The 18,278-nt window shown below is 49.6% G+C and overlaps 1 protein-coding gene across 4 annotated transcripts in view; it reads left to right on the top strand.

Moving 5' to 3' along the window:
• LOC119966455 (amyloid beta (A4) precursor protein-binding, family B, member 1 interacting protein) overlaps nt 1-18,278 on the top strand; it is a 192,281-nt gene that overhangs the window by 73,311 nt on the left and 100,692 nt on the right. For all 4 annotated transcript variants that reach the window (XM_038798158.1, XM_038798157.1, XM_038798161.1 and 1 more), the window contains exon 2: nt 6,610-6,693. In XM_038798158.1, coding sequence (XP_038654086.1) covers nt 6,610-6,693 — 84 coding nt within the window. The remainder of the gene's footprint in view (nt 1-6,609; nt 6,694-18,278) is intronic.

Consider the following 18,278-nt stretch of genomic DNA (forward strand, 5'->3'; position numbering starts at 1 on the left):
ACAGTAGTGGAATCAGTCCAGATGCGAGGGGGGTTACAGGGAGGCACTATCTGGCAGGCCAGGTCCACGCGTGTCCAGCGCCATGTTGTACAGCGCGACCGCTGCAGGAAGCCGCCGCACAAGCACGGCCATGGACCCGGCAATTCTCCATCCATATCCGCAGGTAAAGGCGGGGTCTTTACGTGGCGCGGCTGCTAGCCCCCACCGGGCGGAACATCGGTGTGGGGACACTGCCAACTTTTTGGTCAAAAGACGAGTCACATGCTCCAGACATAGCCTCAAGATCGGAAAATCCAGCCCTTTGTCTCAGAAACAGAATCCCGCCCCTGATGTGTGGAATGCATCCTAACCTGCCACACACAAAAGGCATCTGAGAGTAACGTGGAGAGGCTGGACACTTATTAATATATTGAAATAGGGTGCCCACGGCACAACTGGGAACTGGATTGGAATTTTACTGCAGCTTACAAGTTTTCCTAAAAGTTGGAAAACTCAGCAATGAAACTGATGACTGAGCTTCTGGCTCTCAAATGTTTCAGCCAGGCCTCTGAAAGAAACTTTCAGTCTCTGCCAACCCCAAGGCAGCCTTCTTCCCCTAATCCCCATTTCCAACCCACCCTATCTACAATTGAGAGCCTGCCATCCGTCTCTCCCCCCCACTGCAATCCACCCCCCGCAAACTGCTGGACACCATCCTCCCCAACTACAGCCTCCTGCTCAGTTGTGCCCACCTCTCCCAGTGGTGATACCAAAACTCTGGAGCTGCCGACCCTCCAGTTGGGCTGGCAGCATAGATGCCCCACCCACTGCCCTTACTGGGATGGTGAGCATGGAGCCAGCTGATTAAGAGGCCGACTCTGGGAAATTGCCAGGGAGGCAGATGCAGCTGATGAGTGCAGACTTCCCACTTGATCCTGATGCCAGGGTCCTGAAGCTCCCGGCAAAACCGGCCCTTTTAGAAACCAGGGGCAGGATTCTCCCGGTCCCCAGCTGGGTGTTTCTCGGTTTCCCGCCATTTTCTGGCAGTGGGATTCAATACTGCCAGCACTTGTCAATGGGAATTCCCATTGAAGCCACTCCACACCGACAGAAAACCTACGGGGAATGCGCTTCCAGTGGGAACAGAGTGTCCCAATGGGTGGAGAATTCCAGCCCAGAGCTAGTTAACAAAGGGCATGAGAATCACCTCTGTGATGGTATTTAAATATTTCTGTATTTAAATACAGAAGTAGCCTTGGAATAAACTATAATCCGATTATGAGGTTGAGGTGAGATCATGTCACAAGAGTGTTTTATAACCTTAATTTGAACTCTGACGTTAGATTGCAGCCTGAAGCTCAATCATACCTATCTGTATGACTTTAAATGCCTGCTTGTCATCAAGTGGTTTGGCAATCTGTTTAATTTGAGACATTTTAATCACTGATAAAAGTGGGAAAGGTCTAAAATGATGAGCCGATGAATAAATCAACAGGCACAGGGTCAGGAAGAACTCTGGAGCAAAGAAAGGAAGCTCACTGTAAACTGAAAACCCCTCTCACTAGTTTTGGCTGAATCCATGTGTATGTGTATATAATCTAACATATTTGTGGGGGAGGAGAGCCATGCTGTAGTTAATGCTTTTGCTACATGGAGGTTTCAGTGCTGCACCAGTTGTAAGCCCCGTGTCTATGTTGTATAACGACACTCGAAACAGTATCAATAGGTTAAAGCATGTTGGCTAAATAATTATTAAAAAGTTGCCGCGACATACCAAGGTCTCATACCAACAGTTTTTATTTTATACCATCTTGGTTTCCCTTTATAGTATCCTGCTTAAAAAAAATATTTTTTTAAGTTCCGCACGCATGAATGCGGACTCAACCGGGATCTGGGATTCATGTCGCATTACATTCGGCCCCCACCAACAAGCCTGGACTTGCAGAGGCCTACCGACTGAACTGGCTTGGGACAATTCACACCTCTTTAACCTGGAGTTACCTCTCTCTCTGCATCTTTGATGATTTGATTGCCTGTAGGTGCTCGCATTCCGGGGCATCTCTGACTGTGTCTATATAAACATTTCTGGAACAAGCCTTTCCATTCACCTGAAGAAGGAGCCGTGCTCCGAAAGCTCGTGTTTGAAACAAACCTGTTGGACTTTAACCTGGTGTTGTAAGACTTCTTACTGTGCTCACCCCAGTCCAACGCCGGCATCTCCACATCATGGCTACCATTGACACCGCAAACTGCCGGCTCAAAGTGGAGAGGATCTCCAGGAAGATCGCGCATATAGACACTGACATTCAGTTTCTACAAAGATGCAAAAAAGCAGACAAGATCCCGAAAGGACTACAGATCAAAAACCCACTCAAGTCGACTTACAACACAGACTACGCTGAAAGACTCTGCCACCGCACCTCTGTCACACTCCTCAAACACCTCGTACACCAACTCTACAGCAGTAGACGCAACCTGGAAACCAAGAGAGAGGCCATATTCTCAACTTGCGCTCAGGACACAGCAGACCAGCTGCGGAACACCGCCAAACAGATGAGACAGCAATACTATGCCACCTACATGCACACCAAGAACAGGAAGCTTGAGAAACTTGGCATCACCACCAGCAGCAATCAAGCTTCTCCCGGTACAACAGTCGAAAACAATACAGGGAAATCCATTGTCAACTTGTCAGACTACACCCTTCAACCAGACGAAATCGAAGTCCTCAGCAGAGGGCTCAATTTCTGCACCACCACCAAAATGGACCCCATCAGTCTCGCGGCAGATACGGAGGAATTCATCAGGCGAATGAGGCTCCGGGAATTCTTCCACAGACCCCAAGAGGCCGACAGCGAACCCAGGGACACGACCAATGAACCGGAACAGCAGACCGCGAGAGCTGCAGTGCAGCAACCGAAAAGGAAAGAGTCAAATTGGACCCCTCCGGAAGGCCGCTGCCCTAGACTCGACATGTATGCTCAAGCCGTCAGAAGTCGTGTCAATGCCAGATTCATCACTCGCAATCACAAGGCAGCCTCAAACGTCACCCAAGCACAACGCAACGCCATCCGCACTCTCAAGACCAACCGCAACATCGTCATCAAACCAGCAGACAAAGGAGGGGCCACCGTCATACTGAACAGAACAGACTACTGCAAAGAAGTATACCGACAACTCGACAACCAGGAACACTACAGGCAGTTACCCGCAGATCCAACCAAGGAACACATCCGCCAACTCAGCAGACTGATCAAGACCTTAGATCCAGACCTTCAGAACACCCTACGTACTCTCATCCCACGTAATCCCCGCATTGGAGATCTCTACTGCCTCCCAAAAATACACAAGGCCAACACACCAGGCCGTCCTATCGTTTCAGGCAATGGGACCCTGTGTGAGAACCTCTCTGGCCACATCGAGGGCATCTTGAAACCCATCGTACAAGGTACACCCAGCTTCTGTCGCGACACGACGGACTTCCTACAGAAACTCAGCACCCATGGACCAGTTGAACCAGGAACATTCCTCGTCACAATGGATGTCTCGGCACGCTACACCAGCATCCCCCATGACGACGGCATTGCTGCAACAGCCTCAGTCCTCAACACCGACAACTGCCAATCTCCAGACGCAATTCTGCAACTCATCCGTTTCATTCTAGACCACAACGTCTTCACCTTCGACAACAAATTCTTCATCCAGACGCACGGAACAGCCATGGGGACCAAATTTGCACCTCAATATGCCAACATCTTCATGCACAAGTTTGAACAGGACTTCCTCACCACACAGGACTTTCAACCGATGCTATACACCAGATACATCGATGACATTTTTTTCCTTTGGACCCACGGCGAGACATCACTGAAACGACTACACGATGACATCAATAAGTTCCATCCCACCATCAAACTCACCATGGACTATTCTCCAAATTCAGTTCCATTCTTGGACACACTCGTCTCCATCAAGGACGGTCACCTCAGCACCTCGCTTTACCGCAAGCCCACAGATAATCTCACGATGCTCCACTTCTCCAGCTTTCACCCGAAACACATTAAAGAAGCCATCCCCTATGGACAAGCCCTCCGTATACACAGGATCTGCTCAGACAAGGAGGAGCGCAACAGACACCTACAGATGCTGAAAGATGCCCTCGTACGAACGGGATATGGCGCTCGACTCATTGATCGACAGTTCCACCGCGCCACAGCAAAAAACCGCACCGACCTCCTCAGAAGACAAACACGGGACACCACTGACAGAGTACCCTTCGTCGTCCAGTACTTTCCTGGGGCGGAGAAACTACGACATCTTCTTCGCAGCCTCCAACACATCATCAGCGAGGATGGACATCTTGCCAAGGTCATCCCCACACCCCCATTACTGGCCTTCAAACAACCGCGCAACCTCAAACAAACCATTGTTTGCAGCAAATTACCCAGCCTTCAGAACAGCAACCACAACACCACAAAACCCTGCCAGGGTAATCTCTGCAAGACATGCCAGATCATCGACATGGACACCACCATTACACGTGGAAACACCACCCACCAGGTACGCAGCGCATACTCGTGCGACTCGACCAATGTAGTCTACCTCATACGCTGAAGGAAAGGATGTCCCGAAGCGTGGTACATTGGCGAGACCATGCAGACACTGCGACAACGAATAAACGGGCATCGTGCGACTATCAACAGGCAGGACTGTTCCCTTCCAGTTGGGGAACACTTCAGCAGTCAAGGACATTCAGCCTCTGATCTCCGGGTCAGCATTCTACAAGGAGGCCTTCAGGAGACGCGACAACGCAAAATTGCTGAGCAAAAACTTATAGCTAAGTTCCGCACGCATGAATGCGGACTCAACCGGGATCTGGGATTCATGTCGCATTACATTCGGCCCCCACCAACAAGCCTGGACTTGCAGAGGCCTACCGACTGAACTGGCTTGGGACAATTCACACCTCTTTAACCTGGAGTTACCTCTCTCTCTGCATCTTTGATGATTTGATTGCCTGCAGGTGCTCGCATTCCGGGGCATCTCTGACTGTGTCTATATAAACATTTCTGGAACAAGCCTTTCCATTCACCTGAAGAAGGAGCCGTGCTCCGAAAGCTCGTGTTTGAAACAAACCTGTTGGACTTTAACCTGGTGTTGTAAGACTTCTTACTGTGCTCACCCCAGTCCAACGCCGGCATCTCCACATCATAAAAAAAATATAGCATGGGGCAGCACGGTGGCACAGTGGTTAGCACTGCTGCCTACGGCGCTGAGGACCCGGGTTCGAATCCCGGCCCTGGGTCCGAATCCCGGCCCTGGGTCACTGTCCGTGTGGAGTTTGCACATTCTCCCTGTGTCTGCGTGGGTCTCACCCCCAAAACCCAAATATGTGCAGGGTAGGCGGATTGGCCACACTAAATTGCCCCTTAATTGGAAAAAATAATTGGGTACTCTAAAATTAGAAAAACAAAATACAGCATAGGAAACTGAAATTGGGAAACTGAAATTGTCCCCTTCAGAATGTACAGTAACAATTCAACAGAAGTCCTCACTGTTCTGAGAAGGTTATTTTATTAACAGAAAATGTAAGTTTAAGCATCTTAATCGCTTTATAACTCACCTTTCATTTAACAAAGTAATGTTCTGTGGTCAATCTTCGGGCATTATTTATTGGAATAAATTAATTTTAATAATCTTTATTGTCACAAGTATGTTTACATTAACACTGCAATGAAGTTGCTGTGAAAAGCCCCCAGTCGCCACACTCCGGCGCCTGTTCAGTACACTGAGGGAGAATTCAGAATGTCCAATTCACCTGACAAGCACGTCTTTCGGGACTTGTAGGAGGAAACCGGAGCACCCAGAGGAAACCCACGCAGACACGGGGAGAACGTGCAGACTCCGCACAGACATTGACGCAAGCCGGGAATCGAACCTGGGAGCCTGGCACTGTAAAGCAACAGTGCTAACCCCTGTGCTACCGTGGAGCCCATTATTAAGCTTTATAACAACCTTGAGAATAGTCGTGTGTCAGAATGCTTTGTTTAATTTCCCATTCCGTATCAAAATTTGTTTTGCATTTTAGTATTTTTGAATCGTACCACGAGCAACCATGAACCTCAATATTGTATGTAAATCTACCATAGGGTATGATAGCAAGCAGAAAGTTCACAGAACAGTCCCTGGCCATTACTGAGTCCACCGAATCCCAACCAGAGCAGCAGTTTGTGAGCTAATTATATCAGTATTCCTGGACTAGCAAGAGGAGATTTTGCTCAGGATTTCCTCCACCGGCAGCTATCCACAATTCCTGTGTTGACATGTTGGATGAAATCAGAATCTAACTTTGCAGCAATGCCGTCTCACTAACCTGGAGGCACATAGAAAACGGCTGCTTTGATATTGTAATTGAGAGGCTGGCCTATCCTGTGGAACTGTGCCCCAGAAAAAGTCAACGCCTTCAAAAGAACAAAAACAAAAATTGGAATTATAGAGAAGACCGCTGTATAGTTTACACAATTGATGTTTATTCTTGATACGCAGAGACTAAAACAAGGTAACATCCTAGCATGGCTTTCAACACCCGTGTTAGTTTCTATAATGATTGCCTGCCTTGTGCCTTTACAGATGGAGTCTGGAGGATGTAATGCCAGTGATGACATAGATGCCATGTTCAGTGATCTCCTTGGTGAGATGGACCTGCTGACACAGGTTAGTTGTGTTTTCAAATGAGAAACTTGTGGGCGGGCGGCGAGGGTGGTGGAGGGTGAATTCTACATTGGGAAACCGTGTGCTCTGCCTCCCTGCACCGAGATAAAATCCAGCGTGTTGACGTTGTCTCCAAAAAAACGCATGTCAGGCGGGCCAATCACCCACAATTTTGTTTGCCCACTGGAATTTTCAGTCATCAGATCTAAAGATGTTTGGGAGTCTTTTTATGCCAGCTCATACAAGATGATACAAGGATAGCAGACCACAGCCTGCCACCGGATTTGTGGTTGACTGTACCACAGGGAAGGTGGCAGTGATCGTGATCATTAATTAATTTTTTTTGCACTTCAAAATGTAGGCTCATACTGAGAGCAGGGGGACTTTACAGTTATAGCCGAGACCCCAGCATTACCCCTTTACCTGCAGGACTGAGTCTCAGAACCCTCGTACCGAGGTGTTTTTAAGATTACAATGTACAATGTGAATGCAGCTGCTACAAAAATTCAACACTATGTTATTTATTACATTGACTCAAGTCACAAGTGCTGAAACATGGTGTGGTTTTTAGAAACAGGCATGGGAACCTGACCCTGATATTAACTGCAAGCTTGGAAGGGAGCAGGGGGAAAGGTTTGTGGTGGGAGAACAAGCTTTCTCCACAGCTCTAAATGGATGGCTCTGCACTGGGTGGTCACTAATTGTCCACAGCATGCTTTACTTGGCATGTTTAAAGGGCGGGGGGGCAGAGGGGGTGTCAACCAGCTGAGCATTCTGTGTTGGCATCCCGCATTCTACTAAAAACATAAAATTCACCCCATGGTAACCAAAAGGCCAAACCCAATTTGACAGCAAAGCAGACTAGTTGGGCAGAAAGATTCCACCAATAAGGATAGATAGAGATAGAGAAATACAGCACAGAACAGGCCCTTTGTCCCACGATGTTGTGCCAAACTTTTGTCCTAGGTTAATCATAGAATTTTGGACACGAAGGGCAATTTTTCATGGCCAATCCACCCAACCTGCACATCTTTGGACTGTGGGAGGAAACCGGAGCACCCGGAGGAAACCCACGCACACACGGGGAGGATGTGCAGACTCCACACAGACAGTGACCCAAGTCAAAATCGAACTTGGGACCCTGGAGCTGTGAAGCAATTGTGCTATCCACAATGCTACCGTGCTGCCCTTAAGAAGAAGTTAATCTACACTCCATTATTCTACCCTAATCCATGTACCTATCCAATAGCCGCTTGAAGGTCCCTAACGTTTCCGACTCAACTACTTCCACAGGCAGTGCATTCCATGCCCCCACTACTCTCTGGGTAAAGAACCTACCTCTGACATCCCCTCTATATCTTCCACCATTTATCTTAAATTTATGTCCCCTTGTAATGGTGTGTTCCACCCGGGTAAAAAGTCTCTGACTGTCTACTCTATCTATTCCCCTGATCATCTTATAAACCTCTATCAAGTCGCCCCTCATCCTTCTCCGTTCTAATGAGAAAAGGCCTAGCACCCTCAACCTTTCCTCATATGACCTACTCTCCATTCCAGGCAACATCCTGGTAAATCTCTTTCGCACCTTTTCCAAAGCTTCCACATCCTTCCTAAAATGAGGCGACCAGAACTGCACACAGTACTCCAAATGTGGCCTGACCAAGGTTTTGTACAGCTGCATCATCACCTCACGGCTCTTAAATTCAATCCCTCTGCTAATGAACGCTAGCACACCATAGGCCTTCTTCACAGCTCTATCCACTTGAGTGGCAACTTTCAAAGATCTATGAACATAGACCCCAAGATCTCTCTGCTCCTCCACATTGCCAAGAACCCTACCATTAACCCTGTATTCCGCATTCAGATTTGTCCTTCCAAAATGGACAACCTCACACTTGTCAGGGTTAAACTCCATCTGCCACTTCTCAGCCCAGCTCTGCATCCTATCTATGTCTCTTTGAAGCCGACAACAGCCTTCCTCACTATCCACAACTCCACCAATCTTCGTATCATCTGCAAATTTACTGACCCACCCTTCAACTCCCTCATCCAAGTCGTTAATAAAAATCATAAACAGCAGAGGACCCAGAACTGATCCCTGCGGTACGCCACTGATAACTAGGCTCCAGGCTGAAGATTTACCATCCACCACCACTCTCTGTCTTCTATCGGTTAGCCAGTTTGTTATCCAACTGGCCAAATTTCCCACTATCCCATGCCTCCTTACTTTCTGCACAAGCCTACAATGGGGAACTTTATCAAATGCCTTACTAAAATCCATGTACACTACAGCCACTGCTTTACCTTCATCCACATGCTTGGTCACCTCCTCAAAGAAGTCAATAAGACTTGTAAGGCAAGACCTACCCCTCACAAATCCGTGCTGACTATCCCTAATCATGCAGTTTCTTTCCAGATGCTCATAAATCCTATCCCTCAGTACCCTTTTCATTACTTTGCCTACCACCGAAGTAAGACTAACTGGCCTGTAATTCCCAGGGTTATCCCTATTCCCTTTTTTGAACAGGGGCATGCCATTCACCACTCTCCAATCCTCTGGTGCCACCCCTGCTGACAGCGAGGACAAAAAGATCATTGCCAACGGCTCTGCAATTTCATTTCTTGCTTCCCATAGAATCCTTGGATATATCCCATCAGGCCCGGGGGACTTGTCTATCCTCAAGTTTTTCAAAACGCGCAACACATCTTCCTTCCTGACAAGTATCTCCTCGAGCTTATCAGTCTGTTTCACACTGTCCTCTCCAACAATATGGCCCCTCTTGTTTGTAAATACTGAAGAAAAATACTTGTTCAAGACCTCCTATCTCTTCAGACTCAATACACAATCTCCCGCTACTGTCCTTGATCGGACCTACCCTCGCTCTAGTCATTCTCATATTTCTCACATATGTGTAAAAGGCCTTGGGGTTTTCCTTGACCCTACCTGCCAAAGATTTTTCATGCCCTCTCTTAGCTCTCCTAATCCCTTTCTTCAGTTCCCTCCTGGCTATCTTGTATCCCTCCAGCGCCCTGTCTGAACCTTGTTTCTTCAGCCTTACATAAGTCTCCTTCTTCCTCTTAACAAGACATTCAACCTCTCTTGTCAACCATGGTTCCCTCACTCGACCATCTCTTCCCTGCCTGACAGGGACATACATATCAAAAACACGCAGTACCTGTTCCTTGAACAAGTTCCACATTTCACTTGTGTCCTTCCCTGACAGCCTATGTTCCCAACTTCTGCACTTCAATTCTTGTCTGACAGCATTGTATTTACCCTTCCCCCAATTGTAAACCTTGCCCTGTTGCACGCACCTATCCCTCCATAACTAAAGTGAAAGTCACAGAGTTGTGGTCACTACCTCCAAAATGCTCCCCCACTAACAAATCTATCACCTGCCCTGGTTCATTACCAAGTACTAAATCCAATATGGCCTCCCCTCTGGTCGGACAATCTACATACTGTGTTAGAAAAGCTTCCTGGACACACTGCACAAACACTACCCCATCCAAACTATTTGATCTAAAGAGTTTCCACTCAATGTTTGGGAAGTTGAAGTCACCCATGACTACTACCCTGTGACTTCTGCACCTTTCCAAAATCTGTTTCCCAATCTGTTCCTCCACATCTCTGCTGCTATTGGGGGTCTATAGAAAACTCCCAACAAGGTGACTGCTCCTTTCCTATTTCTGACTTCAACCCATATTACCTCAGTAGGCAGATCCCCCTCGAACTGCCTTTCTAATTAACAATGCCACCCCCCCCCCCACCTCTTTTACCATCCTCCCTAATCTTGTTGAAACATCTATAACCAGGGACCTCCAACAACCATTTCTGCCCCTCTTCTATCCAAGTTTCCGTGATGGCCACCACATCGTAGTCCCAGGTACCGATTCATGCCTTAAGTTCACCCACCTTATTCCTGATGCTTCTTGCATTAAAGTATACACACTTCAACCCATCTCCTTGCCTGCAAGTACTTTCCTTTGTCAGTGTTACCTTCCCCACTGCATCACTACGTGCTTTGGCATCCTGAATATCGGCTTCCTTAGTTGCTGGACTACAAATCCGGTTCCCATTCCCCAACCAAATTAGTTTAAACCCTCCCGAAGAGCACTAGAAAACCTCCCCCCCAGGATATTGGTGCCCCTCTGGTTCAGATGCAACCCGTACTGCTTGTACAGGTCCCACCTTCCCCAGAATGCGCTCCAATTATCCAAATACCTGAAGCCCTCCCTCCTACACCATTCCTGCAGCCACGTGTTCAACTGCACTCTCTCCCTATTCCTAGCCTCGCTATCACGTGGCACCGGCAACAAACCAGAGATGACAACTCTGTCTGTCCTGGCCTTTAACTTCCAGCCTAACTCCCTAAACTTGTTTATTACCTCCACACCCTTTTTCCTACCTACGTCGTTGGTACCAATGTGCACCACGACTTCCGGCTGCTCACCCTCCCCCTTCAGGATCCTGAAGACACGACCCGAGACATCCCTGGCCCTGGCACCCGGGAGGCAACATACCTTTCGGGAGTCTCGCTTGCGACCACAGAATCTCCTATCTATTCCCCTAACCATTGAATCTCCTATTACTATTGCTTTTCTATGCTCCCCCCTTCCCTTCTGAGCCCCAGAGCCAGACTCAGTGCCAGAGACCTGGCCGCTGGGGCCTTCCCCCGGTAGGTCATCCCCCCCAACAGCATCCAAAACGGTATACTTGTTTTGAAGGGGAACGGCCACGAGTGATCCCTGCACTGCCTGCCTGTTAGTTTTCTTTCCCCTGACTGTAACCCAGCTACTCTTGTCCAGTACCTTGGGTGTGGCTACCTCCCTGTAACTCTCCTCGATAACCCCCTCTGCCTCCCGGACGATCCGAAGTTCATCCAGCTCCAGCTCCAGTTCCTTAACACGGTCTCTGAGGAGCTGGAGTTGGGTGCACTTCCCGCAGGTATAGTCAGCGGGGACACCAGTGGTATCCCTCACCACCCACATCCTACAGGAGGAGCATGCAACTGCCCTAGCCTCCATCCCCTCTTACTTTACAGAATTAGCTGCCCCGTGGACCAACTGGACCTCCGCCCTCCGACTCTGCTTCCAGTCAGCTGTACTCTAAACTCCTGGATCCCTTCATTTTCCACGTGCATCATGTTTTGTTAAAATGTTACCTGAAATAATCCAGGATGTCTTTCCTAATCTTTGGATCAAGTGGCATATCAAAATTGAATGTAGGATTGCAATTGGGAGTAAGTAAAGTCGCCACAGTCCCAGATGACCATAAACTGCTTTCCCCTTTGCGGGGAAAACATAGAAAATGTTTTATCAGAATGTTTTAATTCTGGGCTGACTGAATTTAGTAGAGATGTCCTTTTCATCAGTGACTGATTACTTTTTGCATTTGCAATGGAAAAGAGATGGAGGATTTACAAATCGCTGTTGTCACAGTCACACATTTGTCCATCTTTAATATAGTTACAATTGAGGCCAGCTCAGCTCAGTTTGCTGGACAGCTTGGGCTGGATACTCCGTCGGCGGGATTCCCCGTTTTTTGCCGGCAGCGCACTCACGCCCGTGGATTTCCCAACCATGTAGGGGTGGCCACAATGGGAAAATCATTGGCCAGCTGACAGGACGGAGAATCCCATTGCCAGTGGGGGCGCACCGCACCAGGAAACATAACGCAGAGCGAGGCCAACAGCGAGGGTTCAATCCCTATACCGGCTGAAGTTATTTATGAAGGCCCTGCCTTCTTGCCCCTCACCTGAGGTGTGGTGATCCTCAGGTTAAATCCCCACCAGTCAGCTCTCCCCCGCAAAGGGGAAAGCAGTTTATGGTCACCTGGGACTGTGGCGACTTTACTTACTCCCAATTGCAATCCTATATTCAATTTTGATATGCCACTTGATCCAAAGATTAGGAAAGACATCCTGGATCATTTCAGGTAACATTTTAACAAAACATGAAGCAAATGGAAAAGTTTACCAAATATGCTTTCCAAAAGATGACTTTGTAGCATTTTACTTTCAGATCGCAGTATCAGGAAGGTTTGCCAACAATTCCTTACATATTTCTGTTAGCAATTTAAAAGAACATTAAATAAAACAAACTGCATCAATGCCCTTCCTCTTGTAAATTCTAACTTTGCTCAATGTTGTTCCAAGCTGTTGGTGCAGGTTTTGGCAGGTTTTATCCTGCCAGCTGGTTGTCATTCTATTTTCTGGGTTTGATGTGGTGTTGAATTACCTTTGGAGGCATGTGCAATTCCTTTGTGGGATTATTTTCCATTTCTTCAGACTGGTATGAAAACAGATATACTCCACACGTCTATATCTGGCTCTTATTAATATCCAACATGATTTTCTTTCCCTAGAATATCACTTTAGGAAGAAAAACCTGGGCAAGTTGGTCAGTAACTGTATATTCTGTGTGTCTGCCTCAGATTCAGCTATTTCCATCTCTCCCCGGCCATTTTCCTGCCAGATTAAAGAAACATTGCTGGTTAAAAGAAGTCTTAAATCAAGCAGGTCGTCAGATTTGATTTCCTTCCACAAGCTCAGCTGCAGCCTATACATAGAACATAGAACAGTTCAACACAGAACAGGCACTTCGGCCCTCGATGTTGTGCCAAGCTTTGTCCGAAACCAAGATCAAGCTATCCTCCTCCCTGTCATTCTGGTGTGCTCCATGTGCCTATCCAATAACCACTTGAAAGTTTCTAAAGTGTCCGACTCCACTATCACAGCAGGCAGTCCATTCCACACCCTAACCACTCTCTGAGTAAAGAACCTAGGCGGAATTCTCCGCTCCCCAAGCGGCGTGGGAGAATCGTGGGAAGGCCTCCCGACATTTTTTACGCCCCCCCTGGCGCCCCCAGCGATTCCCCCCCCCCCCCCCCCCCGCCCCGCTCGGAAAAATCGCCGCTCGCCGTTTTTCATGGCGAACGGCGATTCTCCGAGCCCGATGGGCCGAGCGGCCGGCCCTTCACGCCCGTTTCCCCATGGCAGCAACCACACCTGGTTGCTGCATTCGTGAAACGGGCGCCAGATGCCCGTTTGGGGCATCTAGGGGCCCGATTGGCACGGGAGAACCACGACCGTGCTCGGGAGGGGACAGGCCCGCGATCGGTGCCCACCGATCGTCGGGCCAGCGTCCAAAACAGACGCACTCTTTCCCCTCCGCCGCCCGGCAAGATCAAGCCGCCACGTCTTGCCGGGCGGCTGAGGAGAAAGACGGCCACCGCCCATGCGCAGTTCGCGCCGTCTGCGCGATGAACTCATCCACGCATGCGCTGGTTGGAACCGGCAACCCGCGCATGCGCGGATGACCTCACAAATGCGCCGTTTCCGTGTCATTTCCAGCGTAATGAGGTCACGGCCGGGAAAGACGGAGGCCCGCTCCTAGCCCCCCGGGTGGGGGTGAATTAGGTGCGCGGAGCCGTCGTGAACCTCGGCCGATTTCACGACGGCCATCCCGATTTTTATCGGGAGCGGAGAATACCGCCCCCTACCTCGGATATCGCTCCTATATTTCCCTCCCTGAACCTTAGTTATGCGCCCTTGTAACAGCCACATCCACCCGAGGAAATAGTCTCTGAACGTCCACTCTATCTACCACCTCATCATCTTATAAGCCTTTATTAAGTCGCCTCTCATCCTCCTCCGCTCCAAAGAGAAAAACCCTATCTCCCTCAACCTTTCCTCGTAAGACCTACCCTCCAATCCAGGCAACATCCTGGTAAATCTCCTTTGCACCCTTTCCAATGCTTCCACATCCTTCCTATAGTGAGGCGAGCAGAACTGCACACAATAATCCAAATGTGGTCTCACCAGTCATGTACAGTTGCAGCATAACCCCACGGCTCTTAAACTCAAAACCCCATTAATAAACGCTGACCTTCTTCACGGCTCTATCCACTTGAGTAGCAACCATCAGAGATCTGCGGACATGAACCCCAAGATCTCTCTGTTCTTCCACATTCCTCAGAACCCTGCCGTTGAATCTACAATCCGCATTCAAATTTTTCCTCCCAAAATGAATCACCTCGCACTTATCAGGGTTAAACTCCATCTGCCATTTTTAGGCCCAGCTTTGCATCCTATCAATGTCTCTTTGCAGCCTAAAACAGCCCTCCACCTCATCCACTACTCCACCAATCTTGGTGTCATCAGCAAATTTACTGACCCACCCTTCAGCCCCCTCCTCCAAGTCATTGATAAAAATCACAAATAGCAGAGGACCCAGCACTGATCCCTGTGGTACACCGCTGGTAACTGGTCTCCAGTCTGAAAATTTTCCATCCATCACCACCCTCTGTCTTCTATGTGATAGCCAGTTACTTATCCAAATGGCCAAATTTCCCTCTCTCCCACACCTCCTTACTTTCTTCATGAGCCGACCATGCGGAACCTTATCAAATGCCTTATTAAAATTAATTAATACGACATCAACTGCTCTACCTTCATCAACGCACTTAGTTACCTCCTCAAAGAATTCAACCAAATTTGTGAGGTAAATCCTTCACGAATCTGTGTTGACTATCCCGGATTAAGCTGCATCTTTCCAAATGGTCATAAATCCTATCCTTCAGGACCTTTTCCATGAACTTACCGACCACCGAAGTATGACTAACCGGCCTATAATTACCAGGGTCATTCCTGTTCCCTTTCTTGAACAGAGGAACAACATTCGCCACCCTCCAGTCCTCTGGCACTATCCCCGTGGACAATGAGAACCCAAAGATCAAAGCCAAAGGTTCTGCAATCTCATCCCTTGCCTCACAAAGAATCCTAGGATATGTTGCATCTGGCCCAGGGGACTTGTCGACCCTAAGGTTTTTCAAAATTGCTAATATATCCTCCCTCAGAACATCTACCTCCAGCCTACCCGCGTGTATCACACTCTCATCCTCAAAAACGTGGATCCTCTCCTTGGTGAACACTGAAGAAAGCTATTCATTCAACGCCTCTCCTATTTCTTCTGAATCCATGCACAAGTTCCCATTACTGTCCTTGACTGGCCCTAACCTCACCCTGGTCATTCTTTTATTTCTCACATAAGAGTAAAAAGCCTTGTAGTTTTCATTGATCCGTCCCGCCAAGGACTTCTCATGCCCCCTCCTAGCTCTCCTAAGCCCTTTTTCTAGCTCATTCCTTGCTACCTTGTAATCCTCAAGCAACCCAACTGAACCTTGTTTTCTCATCCTTCCATACTCTTCCTTTTTCCTCTTGACAAGACATTCAACCTCTTTTGTGAACCATGGTTCCCTCACACGGCCATTTCCTCCCTGCCTGACAGGGACATACCTATCAAGGACACGCAGTATTTGTTCCTTGAACAAGCTCCACTTTCATTTGTGCCTTTCCCTGACAGTTTCTGTTCCCATCTTAGGCTCCCTAATTCTTACCTGATCGCATCATAATTACCCCTCCCTCAATTATAAACCTTGCCCTGCCATATGGCCCTATCCCTCTCCATTGCAATAATGAAAGACACCGAATTGTGGTCACTATCTCCAAAGTGCTCTCCCACAAACAAATCTAACACTTGGCCCGGTTCATTTCCCAGTACCAAATCCAATGTCGCCCCACCTCTTGTCGGCCTATCCACATATTGTGTCAGGAAACCCTCCTGCACACACTATACAAAAACTGCCCTATCCAAACTCTTTGACCTATAGAGGTTCCAATCAATATTTGGAAAGTTAAAGTCACCCATGACAACTAACCTGAGACCTCCAAACCTATCCATAATCTGTTTTGCAATTTCTTCCCCTCCATCTCTATTACTATTTGGAGGTCTATAGAAAACTCCTAGCAACGTGACCACTCCTTTCCTATTTCTAACTTCAGCCCATATTACCTCAGTAGGCAGATCCCCCTCGAACTGGCTTTCTGCAGCCGTTAAACTATCCTTGATTAACAATGCTACTCCTCCACCTCTTTTACCACCTTCCCTACTCTTACTGAAACATCTATACCCCGGAACTTCCAACAACCATTCCTATCCCTGTTCTAACCATGGCCGAAATTCTCCGACCCCCGCAGAGTCGAAGTCCCGCCACTGGGAGGCCTCTCCCGCCGCCGTGGTTTGAACCACCTCTGGTGGCGGCGGGATCGACGGCGCAAGCGGGCCCCCAGGGTCCTGGGGGGGGGCGCGGGGTGATCGGACCCCAGGGGGTGCCTCCACGGTAGCCTGGCCCATGATCGGGGCACACCAATCGGTGGGTGGGCCAGTGCTGTGGGGGCACTCTTTTTCTTCCACCGCCGCCACTGCCTCCACCATGGCGGAGGCGGAGGAGAATCCCCCAGCGCCCATGCGGCGGTGGTGATGTCTGCGGCAGCTGACGCACCGGCACATGCGAGAACTGGCGAAGGCCTTTCGGCCAGCCCTGGCGCCGGGCGGCGGACGTCAAAGGCCGCTGGAGCCGGTTTGGGCGCCAATCGGTGTGGTGCCAACCGCTCCGGCACGGGCCTAGCCCCTCAATGTGAGGGCTTGGCCCCTAAAGGTGTGGAGAATTCCGCACCTTTGGGGAGGCCTGACGCCAGAGTGGTTGGCGCCACTCCGCTACGCCGAGACCCCCCCACCCCGCCGGGTAGGGGAGAATCCCGCCCCTTGTCTCCGTAATGGCCACAACATTGTAGTCCCAAGTACCAATCCACGCTAAGTTCACCTACCTGATGCCGGATGCTCCTTGCATTGAAGTAGACACACTTCAACCCACCATCCTGTCTGCCGGTACACTCCTGCGACCTTGATACCCTCCTCAGTACCTCACTACTCTCAACACTGGCTTCTGGACTACAGCTCATTTTGCCATCCCTCTGACAAATTAGTTTAAACCCCCCCCGCCCCCCCGAAGAGCCGTGGCAAATTTCCCTCCCAGGATATTGATGCCCCTCTGGTTCAGGTGCAAACTGTCCTGTCTGTACAGGTCCACCTTCCCCAGAATGTGCTCCAATTATCCACGTAACTGTGAAACACTCCCTCCTTCACCATCCCTGCAGCCACGTGTTTATCTGCACTCTCTCCCTGGGCGGGATTCTCCCCTACCCGGCAGGGCGAGGGGTCCCGGCATAGGGGAGTGGCGTCAACCACTCCAGCGTCAGGCCTCCCCAAAGGTGCGGAAAGGTGCGCCCGGCGCCGGGGCTGGCCGAAAGGCCTTCGCCGGTTCGCGCATGCGCCAGTGGATTCTCTTCCGCCTCCGCCATGGTGGAGGCAGTGGTGACGGCGGAAGAGAAAGAGTGCCCCCACGGCACTGGCCCGCCCGCTGATTGGTGGGCCCCGATCGCAGGGTCCGATCACCCCGCGTCCCCCCCAGGACCCCGGGAGCCCACTCGCGGCGCCGATCCCGCCACCACCAGAGGTGGTTCAAACCTCGGCGGCGGGAGAGGCCTCCCAGCAGCGGGACTTTGGCCCATCGCGGGCCGGAGAATCGCCGCAGGGGGCTCGCCGCTCGACGTGGCAGGGTCGGAGAATCACCTGGGGCCGCCGAAAATCCCGCCCCTGCCGTGGCAGAAATTCTCCGCCACCCGGGAATTGGCGGGGGCGGGATTTTCGGCGGCCCCGTCCCTTCTCTTACCTATGTCGTTGGT

The sequence above is a fragment of the Scyliorhinus canicula genome, chromosome 5 (assembly GCF_902713615.1).
Source record: "Scyliorhinus canicula chromosome 5, sScyCan1.1, whole genome shotgun sequence".
In the NCBI taxonomy this organism is placed as follows: Eukaryota; Metazoa; Chordata; class Chondrichthyes; order Carcharhiniformes; family Scyliorhinidae; genus Scyliorhinus; species Scyliorhinus canicula.